Source organism: Pseudorasbora parva, chromosome 3, assembly GCF_024679245.1.
Source record: "Pseudorasbora parva isolate DD20220531a chromosome 3, ASM2467924v1, whole genome shotgun sequence".
NCBI lineage: Eukaryota > Metazoa > Chordata > Actinopteri > Cypriniformes > Gobionidae > Pseudorasbora > Pseudorasbora parva.
This window is the reverse complement of record NC_090174.1, coordinates 4277531-4297711: the sequence shown is the minus strand read 5'-3', so window position 1 is coordinate 4297711 and position 20181 is coordinate 4277531. Positions and strand designations below refer to the sequence as shown.

Genomic DNA, 20181 nt, shown 5'->3' with positions numbered 1-20181 from the left:
GCTCAGATCAGGGGAAGTATTTTATAAAAATAAATCAAATTTATTTTGACCACATTTGTCCACATGGTATGAGGATTAATGGCTAGTGGTTACTTTAGCTATACATTAGCTAACTACCAACTAACCTTTTTGGGCAAAGTGGCTCTTCAAATGACGGATGATATTGGAGGTTGTCGTCTGGCTGTCCGTCCGTGATTTTAATGTTGCATGTCTTGCAACATGCAACGTGCAACGTTCGTGTGTGTAACGTTCGTCTTTTGCCATCTTGCGAATAATTGTTGAAGCCGAAAGCGATGATGACCCCCGCGCGGTTTCCCTCCGGCTGACATGTTGATGTGATATCTGATAAGTGGGCGTGGTGTGCGTAAGGTATGAGAGGGCTTGACTGATGATGGTGTCGTCATCCAGTCATGACAGCGCTGTTCTCAGTCTGCGCTCCAGCTTAGCAAACTTTATGTTTATTAAATAATTTATATATTTTATATTCAAACTGAAAACATGTGATTAACAATCAAGTCATTCAAGTCATCGTGTCTCAAGTCAAGTCAAGTCCAGAGTCTTTAACTTCTGAGTCCGAGTCAAGTCTCAAGTATTTTCTATTTTGTCAAGTCAAGTCACAAGTCATAAAAATAGCGACTCGAGTCCAAGTCACCAAGTCTCAAGTCCCCATCTCTGGTAAATAATTTCAAAGTTAAATGGCATGACACATGATGGGATTTTTTTAAAGGGGGTGGGGGGGGGGGGGGGGGGGGTGAAATGCTGTTTCATGCATACTGAGCTTTTTACACTGTTAAAGACTTGGATTCCCATCCTAAACATAGACAAAGTTTCAAAAACTAATGTTGGACGTTTGATGGAGTATTTCTGTGTTAAAAATACTCCTTCCGGTTTCTCACAAGTTTCGGAGAGTTTTTTTCGAGTATGGGTCGACTTGACGTTAATAGACTGGAAGGTCCTTGTATGGGCCGTACGGGCTCTTCTCCCGGTAGGGTGCGCGCACGCGTGACTAGCGCGAGAGAGGAAATGCACGGCCGTAAATACCATGGTAAATACTCTCAGCTGCAGATCCAGTCGTCCGTGAACACTAATGTCGGTTATAGTCCGCGCCGCGCTCCACTTCATTCCTCCACTTTGACATTAAGCGACTTCAACGCTTCAGCACAGCATTCCGGGTAGGCAGCGCTGCATTTGAACCGTTTTGAACGCAGAAATGCTTCAGTCGCATCGCAAAGTGGATCTCCACACTCCAAGAAGTGTGTTTTTGACGGAGCCATCCCAGCGATAAAGGTTCGGTCGTGCTTTGGAAGCAGCCGGTAAGTAAACCTGCTTCAAATGTCTGTGCTGTTGCTTATCGTCGCGTATGTAAACATCAGTAAACGACACAATCGCGTGCTTCGTCATTCAAATGCACTAACGGACTTCATTGCTGTTCTATGTAAGTTATAACGTTACACTAGTCTGACGTGCAAAACCGTTCTGCTTGCTACTAAGGTTTGGTCACATACAATAGTCCATAAACCGAATCATGTCCTCATAAACTGAGAGTAAATACAGTCCATACCACAGAGACGGACGTCCTGCTGTTGCTGTTTCTATTTCAGCCTCCGAATTAGATTCTGGATCAATGGATCATATCTATTAGCTGAGATCGATAGCATGGGTTTCTCCCCGCTTGAGGATGTCACTGCTTTGCGCATTCGTCATTCTTTAGCTCCGCCCACACGATACGCCTCCAGGCGCTCGTTTTTTTCCGGAAAGACTCGGTACAGTCCATATTTCTTTTACAAATATAATAAAACTAAAGACCTTTCGGAGATGTGAAGGATGCAATACTACTCTATAGGTACTCAAGACTGACATGAGATCCCCCCTTTAAGAAGGAAAATTGAAACAAAAATGTGTTGTAAGAATTTTTTAATTCCATGAACATTCACATATTTGTTTCATTAAGAACATTTGTTATATAAAATGCAGACTGGCCGTCACACACACAAGGACACACATACCGCATCTCTGTAAAGAAGTACTGATGGCAAAGCTACTATGCATTCACTCTTTTTTATTCTTTTGTGCTTTGCCATCCGGACGAGTCTTTCTGAAACATTTACGGAAAAAGAAACTGCATGTTTTAATGAAGAGGAATGTGATCAGTGCAACAATCGAGAGTAAAAAGGCCAGTACGTCCAGGCAGTGGTACTGATACCAGCTCAGGTCATGTGCCTGAACTCGTAGATGTTTAGCTCCTTTATTCCGCATCACAAACTCAATCCAGAAAACTGCCTGGTCCAGAGGCTTCATCGGCTGATCATGGTGGATTCTGGAGAGTCTCATGATGCTTTCTTTGTACCTGATTAGAGAAGAAAAAGAAACACTGCTTACGACAAGAAAGAGTATGTTATTTTTCATACAGATATTCTTTAATATATATATATATATATATATATATATATATATATATATATATATATATATATATATATATATATATATATATATATATTACACACATACACACACACAGGTCAAAAATTTGCATATTGTGATAAAGTTCATTATTTTCCATAATGAAATGATCAAAATTAAACTTTCATATATTTTAGATTCATTGCACACCAACTGAAATATTTCAGGTCTTTTATTGTTTTAATACTGATGATTTTGGCATACAGCTCATGAAAACCCAAAATTCCTATCTCAAAAAGATAGCATATTTCATCCGACCAATAAAAGAAAAGTGATTTTAATACAAAAAAAAAAAAGTCAACCTTCAAATAATTATGTTCAGTTATGCACTCAATACTTGGTCGGGAATCCTTTAGCAGAAATGACTGCTTCACTGCGGCATGGCATGGAGGCGATCAGCCTGTGGCACTGCTGAGGTGTTATGGAGGCCCAGGATGCTTCGATAGCGGCCTTAAGCTCATCCAGAGTGTTGGGTCTTGCGTCTCTCAACTTTCTCTTCACAATATCCCACAGATTCTCTATGGGGTTCAGGTCAGGAGAGTTGGCAGGCCAATTGAGCACAGTAATACCATGGTCAGTAAACCATTTACCAGTGGTTTTGGCACTGAGAGCAGGTGCCAGGTCATGCTGAAAAACCAAATCTTCATCTCCATAAAGCTTATCAGCAGATGGAAGCATGAAGTGCTCCAAAATCTCCTGATAGCGAGCTGCATTGACCCTGCCCTTGATAAAACACAGTGGACCAACACCAGCAGCTGACATGGCACCCCAGACCATCACTGACTGTGGGTACTTGACACTGGACTTCAGGCATTTGGGCATTTCCTTCTCCCCAGTCTTCCTCCAGACTCTGGCACCTTGATTTCCGAATGACATGCCAAATTTGCTTTCATCCGAAAAAAGTACTTTGGACCCCTGAGCAACAGTCCAGTGCTGCTTCTCTGTAGCCCAAAAGTGTCTTGACCTGGGGAATGCGGCACCTGTAGCCCATTTCCTGCACACACCTGTGCACGGTGGCTCTGGATGTTTCTCCTCCAGACTCAGTCCACTGCTTCCGCAGGTCCCCCAAGGTCTGGAATCGGCCCATCTCCACAATCTTCCTCAGGGTCCGGTCACCTCTTCTCGTTGTGGAGCATTTTTTGCCACACTTTTTCCTTCCCACAGACTTCCCACTCTCTGAAGCTAAGCAGGGTTGAGCCTGGTCAGTACCTGGATGGGAGACCTCAAACCAACCAGGTAGCTACTGGAAGAGGTGTTATTGAGGCCAGTAGGGGCGCTCACCCTGTGCTGGGTCTTAATGCCCAAGTATAGTGATGGGGACACTATAATGTCAAAAAGCACTGTCCTTCGGGTGAGATGTTAAACCGAGGTCCTGACTCTCCGTGGTCATTAAAAATCCCATAGCACTTCTCGTAAAGAGTAGGGGTGTAACCCTGGTGTCCTTTGTTGTGTTCTGGTTGGCCCTTGCAAACATGGCCTCCTAATAATCTCCATCCACTGAATTGGCTTGATCACTCTCTCCACCTCACCTACAGCTGTGTATGGCTCTGTTGTACTGTGTGCTGCCCACTGGTGGTGGCTGAGGAGAGACCCCTAATATGGGGTCATATGTTTCTAAATATATTGACAAGCTTTGCTTTGAACTAGTGTTTTCTATCACATGACATCAAGTAAATAGTAAAGCGTAAACTACTGAAAATAAATGGTAGAGGCCGTTGCTAATGGATTATTTCAAGTTTATGAAAGTCTTAACTCACGAGGGATTATTTAAGACAGTCTTGAGAGCATCCACCAGGTCTTTAGACTCCATTGTGTTGATATCAAGAACAACAGCAGCTCCTTTGGTTTTCATGTGCATCATGTTATCAGGCTGGTCAGCAAACAATGGCAAACCCACCATTGGGACTCCATGATAAATAGCCTCATACAGTCCATTTGTTCCGCCATGGGTAATGAAGACCTTTGCTTTTGGATGTCCTATCAAATAAAATGAAGTCAGTCTTCTGACATCTATCTGACACCAATCATTGTGTATAATGAGCACACATGACAACACTTTCTTTACCAAGCAAATCATTCTGTGGGATCCAGTCGTAGAGTTTTGTATTGGGGGCGAGAGTTTCTGGTGTTTTTCCACTGTAACGCCAAACAACCTGTGCAAATACACATATGGAGTCAGTACTGAGCATATGAACACCCAAGCAACAGATAAAAAAAAAAAAAAGTTGGATTCTGTAAAATCTGTATTTATTTTTCCTACAGAGAATTATATTTGTAATAATAACATACACTGGTAAACCTTTTAAGACACACCTACAGATCTCTGAGGTTGTAGTACACGATTGCATTCTGTGACAAACACATTTTGTTTGGGCTTTTCTTCACATATAAACATTGATCAATGCGAGGGTGAGTGATGACAGACTTTTCATTTTTGGGTAAACGGCTCATTATTCACAATGATGAGTAGTTTATTGCCTCATAAAGGACATTAGGTAGACATTTTTGTATTGTTTGGTATTTGGGATTGAAATCCCTTTAGACAAAACGAATGGGAAAAATATTTTTTTGTATTATCTGTTGCTATAAAGAGACCCAAAAAGTTACACACCTTTTGTGGGATCTGACCAAGAGCAGAAGCAATAGTGTTCGCTCTTTCCATTGTCAGGTTGTTGATCATGGAACCCAATGAGAAAACAACAACGCCATGATCTCCTGAGCTCTGAACAAACGTCTCCAGTTCCTAAAAGACACAAATTACCCAATACTTTAACACAAATAGTGTGAACAGGGCTTATGATGACATATATGCTATGCAAGCTACTTAATGCTACACATAGTAGACATATTTCCATAGGATATAGCAATCGTGGGAAAAAGAAATGTATCTCTCTCTTGAAAGTGTTCATTGTCAGTCCAAACCCACAGAAAACAAGATGAACTCGATCTGCCCTATATTTCTACCAATGGCTAAAGGTTCTGATATGACCCAGTTTGTCCCTGATGCTAGATGGCATAATTGCACCAAATGGGTCTGAAAAGCATTTCCCCTCCACTGACTGTCATTTTGCTGTGTATTGCTGCATGCAACATTAAGATAGTAAAATATGTCATTACATCATATTCTTCCTTGTTATTTTCATGCACTGCATATGTTATTTGAGAAGCTTGCAACCATGCACTTTCTTTTAGTGCCATCAGTCTGTAATGTATAGTTTTGGTTTCATGTTTTAAATCAATCAAAATATTTTATTTAAATCAGTCATGTTTCCTGTTGCCATGTGTTTACCTGTTTGTGTCATGTTCTTGTCATGAGATCCTGCCATGTGCTCTCTTCTCTTTCATGCTCCCGTGCTCTATGTTGGTTTATTACAGGTGTCCCTGGTTTTATCATTAGTAGTCGGTGTATTTAAGCCCACATTTTTGCCATGTGTCTAATGTTTTTGCCACTATTTGGTGAGTGTATTCATGCTCATGCAAAGTCTTCTGTCAAGATATGGGTTCTGCAAGCTTGCTGCTGTGGACTGCTTTGTCATAGAATACTAGACCAGCCAACAATTAACCCAGGAATTGCCGTCCTGCATATACACTAGCAGGATCATCCAAAGTATACTCCAGCTGTGTGCAGCCAAATTTAGGAAACTGCATATAACAGCATGTGCGATGAGTAACTTAAGCAATTGAAAACAAATCCACTAGAAATCCCTTTTCGCAATCACAGCCAAAGGAGTATATGTTAAGAGGTATACCTGGGCCTTTATGTAGATGATTTTTTTTAATTTTGTGATTTCTGTGAACGCCTCCATGGCTTACATTACTGGAGCTCACTGCCCAGGCTCCCCGAGTTCCGCGAGCCACTCTGGCTTCCTTAAACTGCTGGCACCGCTTTGGTCATCTCTGGACACGGGGACAGGAGACATTGCAGGACACTGGACGGGGACCGGAAAATTCCCTGGACTCTCCAAGGGGACCATAGAGTTCTTATTAACCTCCCCATCAGAGTACCTGGTGTAGAACATGCTGGTACCTGGAGAAATAGTGGGTCATCCAAACCACTCCAGAATATAGTTTTCAACATCCCATCGCTCCATGGTACCTTGTGGAATAGCTGAAGAAACTCCAGTCAGTGGTCCTACGAGACGGATAGTATCAGCTGGGTCTGGTAGGATAAAGAGAAGGCCTGTAACGCTGCAGTCTGTATTGGTCCGGTCTATTACAGAATGCATAAGGTGCAGGGATGGATGAACATGGAGAGTCAAGGTAACACTTGGAGGTAATCACAGGAGAACAGGACACAATCACTGGAGAATCAGGTAGATAGTCCGTGTTGCATGAACGTGACCTGACCAAGAACTGAGGTGAGGTGTGTGCTTAAATAGGAGTACTGATGAAGGTGCAAATGAGGTGCAGGTGTGTTTTTAATATAACTCTTATTGTGTTCATCTGAAAGAAGAATGTCATTTACACCTAGGATGACTTGAGGGTGAGTAAATCATGTTTTTTTCAACACATTGGATTAACTGATTAATCGATTTGTCAACATACATTTTTTCCCTATATGCAACCTTTAATAGTGATTTAAACATAATTTATTTTCCATCAGAAAGCCACATGGGATGGTACAGCAAATTTTGTTGCAAGTTTGCAAACAGTTATTTCACAATAATATGGCAAAGCAAAGTCATTACCTTTGACAGAGGCTTGGCAGGTTTGCAGTGCAGTCCTCCAACAAATTTAAAGTTAGGCAGGAGTGGACGTGGATACTCAAAATCCCAGTAAGTTCTAATCAACCAGATGTCAGCTTTTCCCATAGTCTCACACATTGTTGTAGGTTTGCCTGTGACATACAGAGAATTCTACTCAGCTGATGCACAGTAGGTTAAGTCACAAGATTAAACAATATCTGGAAGACTAGCCTACTGCACAATTAAAGCATAAAAGTTGGCCCAAATCAAACAAAAAATAATCATTACCCCATATTTCAATGTAAAGTTGGTCATAAGTAAACCTCAAGTTCACTATGAGTAATATGTTTGAATACATGATGTAGAGGAGCATGTTTTCAACTCTCTCTGTGAAGCTCATGTGGTCGGTGAGGTGATCCTGCACAGCGACTGCAGGAACATAGGATGGCGGTGTGGGGAGCTGATCGCAAAACTGCTCTAAATTACATGTGAAAGATGAGCACGTTGAGAGGACGTGTGGGATCTTCAGCATCTCTGCCATTAAGTCAGCGCATGGCATCATCGGATCAGACAAAAGCACATCATAATGAGATTCCTGAAGCGTGTGCAAAAGATCCTCATTGTGAAGCATTCCTTTGCATGTATCAGCAGCAAGCTCCATGAAGTGTGACATCACTCGCCTGATCATGGAGACTCTCTCGTATGTGGTGACTGTGTCATTCATCCAGAGATGAATATAGTCACTCCATATAGCACTGGCCTCTTCTTTCTTCATGTTGGCTTTAAACACATTATAGTTGAACCGCTCCTTCCGTGTGTACTGTACAGTAGGCGATGAAGAACTGACCAGAACCGTCACGCTGTGGTTCTTCTCGACTAACGCTTCTACGATTGAACGCATGTTGTGCCAGTGGCTGTACTCGCCTGGCAACACCAAAACCCTTCCCGCCTCTACTCCACACAGCAGCACGAGCACAAATATAGTCCCACAAATCATAGTGTGCCTTTGCATAAGCGCAGTGTGATCTGGTGAAATACAAGATACTATCTTCCTTTTTTAAACAGATTTAAATAAATAAATAGTTAATAATTTCCTATTATTAAATTAAATATGATTTTATTCTTATTATTCCAAGCATATGACTTTTCACAGCAGAAAAACAGTCATGCCACTGACACGTGAGCAGGTTCACATGTGCGCAGGATCACAAAACTCGCTCCTCCACCGTGAATAAATCACCATCCGAATGCACGAGTTTTATCACAGAGGTGGCATTCACAATTATTTTTACAGACGTCAGTATGACAAACAATTACTGTCCGAATAGGGCTTATGGCAGACAGCGGTTCTATAGACTGAGCCTGATCGAGATGTTACGCAGAACATCACCAGCAATAAGGATCATTGTGTCTGGACTGCTTCCCACGTATTGACGAGGACATGAAAGGATCAGTGGACTATATGCTAAATAATCTGCCACCTCAGTGATAAAACTTGTGTATTCGGATGATGATTTATTCCCGGTGGAGGAGCGAGTTTTTTGATCCTCCGCACCTGGGAACCCGTCTGCGTTTCGCTAATACACAGTTTGACTAGAGCCTTTCTGTTTGGTAAAGCCAGTTTCCTCTAACCGTTTATCATCATAATCTCCTCCATATCGCTTTAAAATGAATTCAGAATTCAGATGAGTCTGATATCTTTTGTTATCTGTGATCCGTGCTGCGCTCGTGTCTGTAGTCTAACTTTAGACCAGAGCCGTTGGTGTGTGTGCGCGCTGTGTGAAACTAACATGAAAACAGACTTCATCCACTTCAACTGAAAGCATATTTACACTGAATCGTTTCCTATCACATATATAGTGTGCTATGTGCCTTTCACCATGTAGAAATTAGTAAATGTGTGACTAACTGACAGATTTCAGCCGCAACTTCAGCAGTGTAGGGGGCGGGCTTTAGATTCTAGAGAGCATTTGATTGGACAGAAGATTTGATGAGAAGGTGAAGTCTGCGATGATGTCATCAAAATGTGTGATTCATACGGAAGTGAGAGACTGTAAGGTTTGAATGCTTATATCTCCTTGATGCGAATTTTGTCATTGTTTTGGATCACACCAGCTTATTCATAATTAAGGCTAACATAGTCATACTAAAAGCTAAAAAACTTAGTTTGATTTCAGTGGGCCTTTAAAGAAACATGTTGTCCATTGTTAGCTATATATCATCTACATAAGCCATTGTGCTTGGACCCAGATGATCACCTCAAGTTAAACTGCATTGTTTTATTGACCTTCTGTGTTGTTGCCCATAACATTTTTTTTTTTTTTTGAATGCATTGTGAAAGGATTTTTTGTAAAGATAAAACTGAATTTAAATTAATCTAAAGGCCTATTCGGACGGGATTAGATTAACATGGGGACATGGGGGTAAAGTCATTTTACCTCAGGACGTCTGTAATATTAATGGCCAATTCGCACGGGATAAGACATCTCAGTAAAACTAGCAGAAGTGGGAGGAGTAACTCGCTTTACGCACCTCCTTGACGTCATGTGCGTATGACGTTACCGTTATAACGTGAGCAAACACACAACCTGAGCGCCAGTCTGAATATATATATGCGTGTTAATAAACAGTTAGGTCCAGTCTAGCGATTCTGATTGGATTATGTTGGTAATAGACACTTTCCTAGAGCTAAAATGTGTTGTGCCTCTAATATGTGCTTTTGATCTTCTTTTTGCTTTAAATGATATGCGGAAAATACTGGACATTTTCCACAGATTTGTCCCACCACCTACAACGCAACCGAATGCTTCAAGCGCCTCCAAGTTCGCAAAATGCTCTTTTTTTAACTCTTAAACAGGAAATGACAGAATTTTACCATACATTTTTACAGCAGGTCTATTCGAACGGGATTAGTTAGGGTTGCCACCCGTCCCTTGAAATACGGAATCGTCCCGTATTTTCAGGAAAAATGACGCGTCCCGTATCAAAGCAATACGGGACGCGATTTGTCCCGTATTTTACATAGGTCCACCCGCATTGTGTGAAGACACGTCCTATTCTGCCCCTAATTGGGTCGCTGCCGTCGTTGGTTTGTTTGATTGGTTTGTTTCAGGTTCACGGGTCGTGAATCACGGCCAATCAGAGCCAGAAGAGGTATAGGTTCTTTTCTATATGGGCAGAATCTATTTGAAACGATGGCGGAGGCAGGTCCAAATACCTCCGCATCCAGCTGTAAAAGTTTCAGAGCAGAAACGCAAGCGGATGCAGAGGTACAGACGAGAGTGGGAAGAAATAAATATTTGGCTGGAAAGTGTCCGCGGCAATGAATACCAAGCCAATTGCGCAATAATTATTTGTCGGCCAGTGTTTTCAGTGGCGCACGCTGGCCTGTCAGATGTGAGACAGCATGCATCGGGAGAGCAACATTCACTAAATGCAATAGCTCACCGAAATCAATGCACTGTCGCACAGTTCTTCATACCTCAAGCATCTCCTGAGGCAGACAGTGTTATGTTTTTTTTTTTTATCACCTCAATTTTTTGATTGATAACGTTAGATTTCATAAATGCTGCCTATTAAGATATAATGTTAATAATGTAGGCTACATTAATGATGTTATGGTATGATTTGTTTATTAAGGTTAAGTTGTAGGCTATAGTCAGACACAAGCATTACTTTAATAAGAGATATTTTGATTATATATATATATATATATATATATATATATATATATATATATATATATATATATATATACAACTATTTGTTATGCTTAACAAATTATAATTGCATCATCCAATACTATAGAATTAACAATAGACTATAAAAACGGAATAATACATAAATATATTTACTTAACTTACCAAAAATAAAAATGTTGTGTAGTGTTTTATTAAAATAAGAAATTATTGTAGATATTTTATCATTTTCAGTTATTTAGGTGTGGTTTCACTGTTTGGATGGTGTTACTGCAAACAATGACAAATATTTTAGTCAAAATCTTTGTTCACAACACTATAAAATTACTCGAGTTAATTTGCAATTTCTTATCCTACTCCCCTCTAGGTTACAGCAGCTGAGCTTGTTTTTCATTGTCATAGCTGTGTATTACACTGAGTGCATCTGTTCACACTGATTTCAATAGCAGATATCCTATTATAATGACCACTGGTATCAATCTTAAGATATATATATATATATATATATATATATATATATATATATATATATATATATATATATATATATATATATATATATATATATATGTATATAAATTAGGTTTTAAGTTATGATATACGACCACTCCACTGGCACACCATCGGGACTGTGGTCATCGTGGCCCCGAGGGGTGTGGCCACCGGCAGGCGTCCCTTATTTTTCTGTATTGAAGGTGGCAACCCTAGGATTAGTATTACCCGAGGTCATTTTTCCAGACCTTTTTACAGAAGGTAAAAGTCTCGGTAATCTTTACTGACATTGTCCGTAATGATTACCGAGATGGCACATTCGGACGGGACTAAAATCACCGAGAACCTCTGGTAATAATTACTTTACCCCCACGTCCCCATGTTAAACTAATCCAGTCCGAATAGGGCTTAAGAAGAGATATTTCACCTACTTGAAATATGAACGGTCCCACAAGGCCAACATATATATATATAAACAATATTGATTTGCTAATATAAATTTCGAGTTAGATTTCAGTTTACAGCAGTGGCTTTCAACCTTAATAGATTTGGGATTAAAATATCAGTTCTAGATGATTTACCATAGCTTAACTCTGCAGCAAGGGGTTAAAGATCACAAAAACAAGTTCACTTCTTAATCACTTCTAAGCTTAAAAATTCATTAATTCAATGATGAATAACTAAAATGAATGAAAACTGCAATTATAAGGGCCCATAACCTCTTTGCCCCCTCTAGTTTTCCATTAATTTTTTTCATATTAATATGAAAATTCACCATATATGCATTTTTTTTTTGGGTAACACTTTACAATAAGGTTCCATTAGTTAATGTTAGTGAATGTCATTAACTAACACCTAGTTGTGCAGGTGGGGCATGTTGTCACAGTGCATTACAATGAGCCCCTATTAGAATTAGGCTATTATAGTCTAAGTTTATGATAATATGAGAAAAAGCAAATAAAGACTGCAATTATTAATTATTATGTTTTTAACTATGCTGTTTAGCTGTGCTGTATGTTGTCAAGGTCCATTTATTTTATTAAAAAAGGCAATTATTTGATATGAAAAAGTTAATAATTGTATTTTATTGACAAAATATTTTAGTTTGTCTTTTACTTTTGTGAGGAACTTACCTAATATTTCACTGTATAAATTATCCAAACTCCTCGATGCCATCCGAAACGCGTAGGAATAAACAACATACATAATCATATTTTTCACTCTTTCCATGAAGCTCATGTGATCCGTCAACACCGTCGGAGGAACCGGTACATAAGAGGGCGGAGAGGGCATCTGTCCACACATCCTCTCCATGGAGAACCCCAGTGAGAACCGTAGAGAAAGGACTAATGGTAAATCCAGAATCTCCGCCAGCAAGTCACTGCATATGAACATGGGGTCATAAAAGAGCACATCAAACCTTAAATATCTTAAGCGCGCGATCAGCGTTTCATTACGCAGCATTGAGTCGCACATGACACGGTGCAATTCGTTCACTCTCCCCGCCAGCTCAATGATCTGGAGACCAATTGCGAGCGTGTTCGGTCTGGGGTATTGCATCCAAATGTTGAGCAGCTGTTCACTCACACCGTGCACCTCGTGCGCCTTCAGAGGCACATCAAACACCAGAAACGGAAACCTCTCCTGAGCTGTGAAGTTGACGGACGGCGAAGCGGAGTTCACCAGAACGGTCACGCTGTGATTGCGGTTCAGCAGCCCTTCCACGATGTTGCGCATGTTGTGCCAGTGGCTGTATTCTCCCGGCAGCACGAGCACATTGCCACCGTGCGTAAAGCTCACAGTCAATAGGAAGGCTATGAAAAGTGTGCATGACTTTCCAAAGCAGCGCATGGCAGAAACTCTCGTGTAGAGAAACAGGCAACCACCCTTTCCTCTTTGCTCTTGGATAAAGGTGATAGGCGTGTCCAGGAAAGACATTTTAGAGTAAAGGGAGGGACTGCAACTGCAAGGCTAAGGGGGAGCCTCGCGTTACGTCACATGAGTCCAGAAACATGTGCAGACTGAAGATATGCATAAACTAACAATCTGCATTCTCTTAAGAAAAAAAGTGAGCTTGAATGTACACTAGGCCTACATTTTAAATGTATTAAAATAACTGTACTTGGCCTCTTATTTAAAAGGCCTCTTAATAAGTGTAGGCTACTTACACTTACACAACTACACTGTAAAAAAATGATTGGCTTAACTTAAAAAGTAATAGAAACTCAAAATATGATTGTATCTGAACCACATAGAAATTTTGATAAATCATGAAAATAGCAAAATTTGGCATGTTTCACTGCGTCATCACAAATAAAACATTCAGAATTACCTAATATGCTTACAAAATAATATTTGAATAAAGATTGTTGATTCTCAAAAATGTTTGTTGTATTAATTCAAATATTTTATTTCAATGACTCAAAATTGTAAGGTAACCAGGTAACTTATTTTTTGAAATCATCGTTTACAGTGTAGTAGCAACACTGTAAAAATGACATGATCAATAAGTCTTGACAAAATATGTTTTTTTCTTCCATTATTTAAACTCATCAGTGTAAGTAATAATTTTAAACTTTTTTAAGGGATTTTTTTTACAGGATTCAACTCTTTTTTTCCTTCTTTTTTTAGGTAAGTTTATTGTAATGACTCACACAGCCAAGTTGATTGTATTTTTTTTTAAAAACACACACATGAAGGCAGCAAGTTGTTTTAAGTGTACTTTGTAATAAGGTAAAAAAAAAAAAAAAGTTTAACATTTTTAGTACATTTTAATCATTATGTTGTAATCTTTTGTCAGGCTTTAAAGAAGTAGGCCTACACTTATTTTGATGTGTCGACTACTAAAGCGCATGTAAAGTAATTGATTTTAATTGGAACTGTACTGTGTTATTCAGTATTAAATTTAAAGTTAATATATTTAAAATGTACTGAATTGCAACTTCATCAAACGTGTAAATACAAATAAATTTCAATACATGACATATGTTTCAATAAATATGACTTATAGGAATAATTCCATTATAATTACTCTTTTTAAAAGTGAGTAGCATTTACTTCTTTTACATAAAGATTATTATTGATAAAAAAACATTATAAAAGTTCAAGCAATTTGAGGATAGCGCCACCTACAGGTCATGAAAAAAGAAAACTATTTTTGCTAACAACTTTTGAATACTTTGACCTAAAAAAAAAAAAAAAGTACTTAATCTGGTCTCATAAGTTTTGAATTCCTTCGGTCATGAAGCCAGTAAAATGCATTAAGCATATTTGGAACAGCACAATTTAAATGTTTCTTCACAACAAAGGGTTAATTTGCATAATCTGGGATCGTTTTGCTGTGGTCACCCAAAATATATAGAAATATGCAGGAAAAATGTTAAGATGTTTGAAATAGTACTTGTCTTTCTTTAAGGTATTACTACACTGTGAATTAGTTAGACTCACACAAGAAAGCATGCAAATCGATTGCCTTAAAAAAAATCATCAAATTTTCAAAAATCAAAAATGTTGAGGGTACGATTTAAAAGCAACCTACCACTGTTCACGGTCTAAAAGCAACCTATTTATTATCCATCCTTGCTTTGAATCCAAATATCTGTGATTTCTTGTTGCATTGCTACATCAATAGGAAGAGAATTACAATAATATAAATGAAGCTCCAAGTGCCCAACCAAAGGGAACACTGATAGTGAGTTTTCAATCAATCAAATCAAAGTGTGATGTTTTCTCCAATTGTTCATTTGTATTGACGATTCAACATCCAAGATGAATTTGAGAATGCAACTAGAGAAAGATAACTTACTATAGTGGAGGAAGTGTTAGTTTGAATCACTGCTGCATTTAACAGATATCAGAGAACATGTGTTCATTTTGTATAAGTCATTTAAAAACATTAGCCTGGTAGACTTCAGAAATGATATATCATGATGTCTCATGGTGAAAAGTAATGCTCTTGATAACTTTCAAAAGTTTTCAAATTGCATAAGGCCCATATAATCTTCTCATGACTCACAAATGTTATGTAATTTGCAGTATTCACTACAGTGCACTTGAGGCTGAAATTACTGCATGGCAAAGTGCACATGATCAGAGGTTTTATGTTTCTTGTGTTTGGAAAGTTTGAGGCTATTCAGAATGACAATAAAGTTTTAGCTATAAGAATAACCTCAGGTATTCAGCGATTCTAAGTTATTTGACTAGTTTGTAGCACCTCCTAAAATATATTAAAAGTTTAATTGGTCACACATAATTTGTTAAGTTTTCATGTTTGTTCACGTTTGAGACCTTTGTGAAAAGATTTGTGAACCCTTTGTGTTATCTGGTTATCTGTTCATGTGTAACATGACACTGACTCTGTACATGGGTATTAAGAGGTGTGGCTCAACAACAAAAGAGAAAATCCTGTGTTTCATAACTTTTTATATTAAAGGGGGGGTGAAATGCTGTTTCATGCATACTGAGCTTTTTACACTGTTAAAGACTTGGATTCCCATCCTAAACATAGACAAAGTTTCAAAAACTAATGTTGGACGTTTGATGGAGTATTTCTGTGTCAAAAATACTCCTTCCGGTTTCTCACAAGTTTCAGAGGTTTTTTTTCGAGTATGGGCCGGCTTGTCGCCGATAGAGTGGAAGGTCCTTGTATGGGCCGTACGGGCTCTTCTCCTGGAAGGGTGCGCGCGCGTGACTAGAGCGAGAGAGGAAATGCACGCCCATAAACACTCGCTCAGCTGCAGATCCAGTCGTCCGTGAACACTTTATTCCTATGGGTGACGTTGAGCGACTTTAACGCTTCAGCACAGCATTCCGGGAAGGCAGCGATGCATTTGAACCGATTTGAATGCAGAAATGATGGGAAGCTTCACAACATCGCTTCAGTCGCGTCGCAAAGTGGATCTCCACGGTCACTGCTGTCAGGACTTCACCAAATCATACCAAAGAAGTGTGTTTTTGACGAAGCGGTCCCAACGATAAAGGTTCACGGTCGGTGCGTAAAACTGCTTCAAATGTCTATGCTGTTGGCTATCGTCGCGTGAGTAAACATCAGTAAATGACACGATTTAAAAAAGCCCACTAAGCCCAGTTCATTCACTATGGTAATAAAACAGATCAAGTTAGAAGCGACCAAACACCTCCACGTTTTCCACTTAGAAAAGCGCCATGTTTTATTTTATGTCACCATACTTGATCGTTCAATTATTCGTGTAACTGTATTTAAATAGGGAAAACGTGGAGGTGTTTGGTCACTTCTAACTTGATCTCTGTTTGGTATCATAGTGAATGAACTGGGCTTAGTGGGTTAAGCTAAATGCTATCAGAATTAAGTGCACGCACTGAGACGAGAGAGGGATGTATCAACTCATTTTAGTTAAGGGAATAACGTAGTTTAATATGAAAAAGCGGTGAAGTGTCCCTTTAAAATGTTGCCATTAAAGAAATTGAAACAACAAATACCGTTTTGTGGTTCTTTAATGCTGTAGTGCCTCAGTTAAAGCTGCCCATGAACAATCGTCTGTTCCTCCTAGTTCATTGATAAGCATCAAATTAACATGAATGTAGAATGTATTTGCAAATTATGGTGGAAAATAAGTATTTGGTCACCTACAAAGATTTCTGGCTCTCACAGACCTGTAACTTATTTTTTAAGAGAATCCTTTGTCCTCCACTCGTTACCTGTATTAATGGCACCTGTTTAAACTTATCACTATACAAGACAATACTGTCCACAACCTCAAACGGTCAGACTCCAAACTTCACTATGGCCAAGACCAAAGAGCTGTCAAAGGACACCAGAAACCAAATTGTAGACCTGCACCAGGCTGGGAAGACTTAATCTGCAATCGGTAAGCAGCTTGTGTGAAGAAGTCAACTGTGGGAGCAATTATTAGAAAATGGAAGACATACAAGACCACTGATAATCTCCCTCGATCTGTGGCTCCATGCAAGATCTCACCCTGTGGGGTCAAAATGATCCCAAGAACGGTACGGTACCAGAACCACACGGCGGGACCTAGTGAATGACCTGCAGAGAGCTGGGACCAAAGTAACAAAGGCTACCATCAGTAACACACTATTCAGCAAGGGGCTCAAATCCTGCAGTGCCAGACGTGTCCCCCTGCTTAAGCCAGTACAGGCCCCTCTGAAGTTTGCTAGAAAGCATTTGGATGATCCAGAAAAGGATTAGGAGATTTTGACTAAAAACCTCCTTCCATCAGCAAGGGCATTGAATTTGAAACGTGGCTGGGTCTTTCAGCATGACAATGATCCCAAACACACCACACTGGGCAATGAAAGAGATGCTTCGTAAGAAGCATTTCAAAGTCCGGTAGTGGCCTAGCCAGTATCCAGATCTCAACCTCATAGAAAATCTTTGGAGGGAGTTGAAAATCTGTGTTGCCCAGCGACAGCCCCGAAACATCACTGCTCTAGAGGAGATCTGCATAGAGGAATGGGCCAAACTACCAGCAAAAGTGTGTAAATTTTTTTTGGTGACTTAGTGAAAACGTTTGATTTCTGTCCTTGCCAACAAAGGGTATATAACAAAGTATTATGATGAACTTTTTTATTGACCAAATGCTTATTTTTCACCATAATTTGCAAATCAATTATTTTTAAAAACCAGACAATGTGATTTTCTGGATTTTTTTTCTCATTCTGTCTCTCATTGTTGAAGTATCCTATGATAAAAATTACAGGCCTTTTAAGTGGGAGAAATTGGTGGCTGCACAATTGGTGGCTGGCTAAACACTGTATTGCCCCACTGTAAATGATTTGTGCTCTAAATGTGTTATAAATTGTATTATTAACTATTTGCCTCTATTTAATTTTATTCTAATAATCCTATTTTCAAAATGCATTTATTCAAATTATTTAGAATCAGTCCAAAACAATACAATTTACCTAGTTAAAAAGTATGAACATGGTTCAAATATGGCTTAGAAACAAGCAATATTCAGTTAAAATCTATGAGATTAAAACATATTGGATTTATTGATGATAAATATATAAACCCGGTGATTGTGTATTTAAAACCCCTTTTTGTTTATAAATACTACATACAATACAGTTTCTTGTTTCATTTATGTATGGCTGGAAAATATTCATAACATTCAGTTAATGTAAAAACTGTGAAATCCAAATGGATGGAATTTTTTTACTTGTAATTCAAATACATGAATTGTACATTGACATATATAATATAGCCTATTTATAAAGTGCCGACTTGTATCTACTTACCCAGGATTTCCGTATATAAGTGATCCCACTTTGATTTAGTGACTAGATATAACAGGATGTCCTGTGTGCCATAGAAGAGGAAGTTTTTCAGTCTCTGAAGGAAATTCATTTGATCTGTGTTCTCAGAGCCGATAGCAGGGACATAGGATGGCGGTGCCGGCAGTTGGGCGCAAAGTCTCTCAATTGTGTTACCAAAGGAAAACCTGAGACTGAGAATTAAAGGCAAGTTCAATTTTTGCGCCAGCAGCTCCCCACACATGAAAAGTGGGTCGGCCAATAAGGCGTCAAACTTCTCTTTTCTCCACTTCTCAAGAAGGTCTTCTCTAGCAAAGAGTGCATTGCACACAGCCTGATTCTGCTCTGTGCCAATGTCAATCATCTCCTTGATCTTCATTGAAGCCTTGATGAAGTTGTCATTCGGTAGCTCATGAGTCCAGTACTTCAGCATCTTCTCCATGTTCTCCAGGATGTCCTGCTTTGTGTGAGGCACCTGTAGAATCTCCACATTGTAGCCCGGGGATGGGCTGGTTCTGACAGACGGTGTGGCTGTGTGAGTGACCACGGTGACATTGTGTCCTCTTTCGATCAATACATCTAGGATTACTTTTACATTGAGCCAGTGGCTGAACTCAGCAGGCCAGACGAGGATCTTCCCTCCTGATACACACAGCAGGTTTAGGTTTAACAGCACTAGCAGGAAAAGACTGGTGCTTCCTCTCGGACCCATGACAGCGGCAAACAACCTTCTGCCCACAACGAGCATGAGCAAGCATGTGTGGAGGAGGAGCGGCTGCTGCAAAGCACACAAGGAAACGGAAAGACAAAGTTGCGCAATCAAATTAAGTGGGCGGTCTTAAACAATCTTTAGTTTTAAAGAAATAGTACACCATTTCTCTCTCTCTCTCTCTCTCTCTCTCTCTCTCTCTCTCTCTCTCTCTCTCTCTCTCTCTCTCTCTCTGAGATATTTAGTCTTTTTTTCCGTTTAACCTTTGTGAGGATAGTCTGCTTCCAACACTTTTCTGAGAAGCATGATGACTCCAAACACAATGGTTTTTTAAAAATATAACTTAGTGTCATAGAGTGAAAATAGATTCTAATGCTAATGTGGAAAATGTTTGTTTGGCTTTAGGAGATGTTGTGGTTCATGAAAACCAGCTGTGTCAGCTTCACAAATAAATAATGTAATTGTGCTTTTTCTTAGCACTATTGAGAAGGCCAATAAAATAGTGCAAAATGGTGTGGTAATCAAAGGTTCACTCACGCCGGTGTTCCCTCTAAGTACTCCTGCCAAGAAAATAATATTTTAGCTCCAACTTGTCTCATCACGCCTGCCTGAAAGTGCAGCAACAACAGCAGAAGCAACAACAAGCATCAACAACAACAGCAGCCGCAGCAATGACCGTACAGATCCACCATTCCCATACGAAAGGAAAATATAATTACCAATATATTACTTGAAATATATTATAATATATTGTAAATACATGGAATACTATATTGATGGTATTATACAATATATTATATATTCATGTAATATATTGCAAAAATATACAAAATGATTGCCGCTTTCAATATATTGCAATATATTGGAAAATATAAATATT

General features: G+C 39.3%; 1 protein-coding gene across 3 annotated transcripts; it reads right to left on the bottom strand.

Moving 5' to 3' along the window:
* Nucleotides 1-1913: 1913 nt before the first annotated feature.
* Nucleotides 1914-19365, bottom strand: LOC137070435 (UDP-glucuronosyltransferase 2A1-like). 3 transcript variants are annotated; one of them, XM_067437572.1, is made up of 6 exons: nt 18578-19365; nt 7152-7300; nt 5075-5206; nt 4529-4616; nt 4221-4440; nt 1914-2347 (listed from the first exon to the last, which is right to left on the bottom strand). In XM_067437572.1, the coding sequence occupies exons 1-6, from the start codon at nt 19338-19340 to the stop codon at nt 2050-2052; spliced, it is 1650 nt and encodes a 549-aa protein (XP_067293673.1). In that variant the 5' UTR covers nt 19341-19365; the 3' UTR covers nt 1914-2049. The 3 variants fall into 3 exon arrangements, with proteins under 3 accessions (XP_067293673.1, XP_067293672.1, XP_067293674.1); XM_067437571.1 differs by lacking the exon at nt 18578-19365 and adding an exon at nt 12472-13291; XM_067437573.1 differs by lacking the exon at nt 18578-19365 and adding an exon at nt 7829-8142 and having other exon boundaries at nt 1915-2347.
* Between the last annotated feature and the right edge of the window lie 816 nt (nt 19366-20181).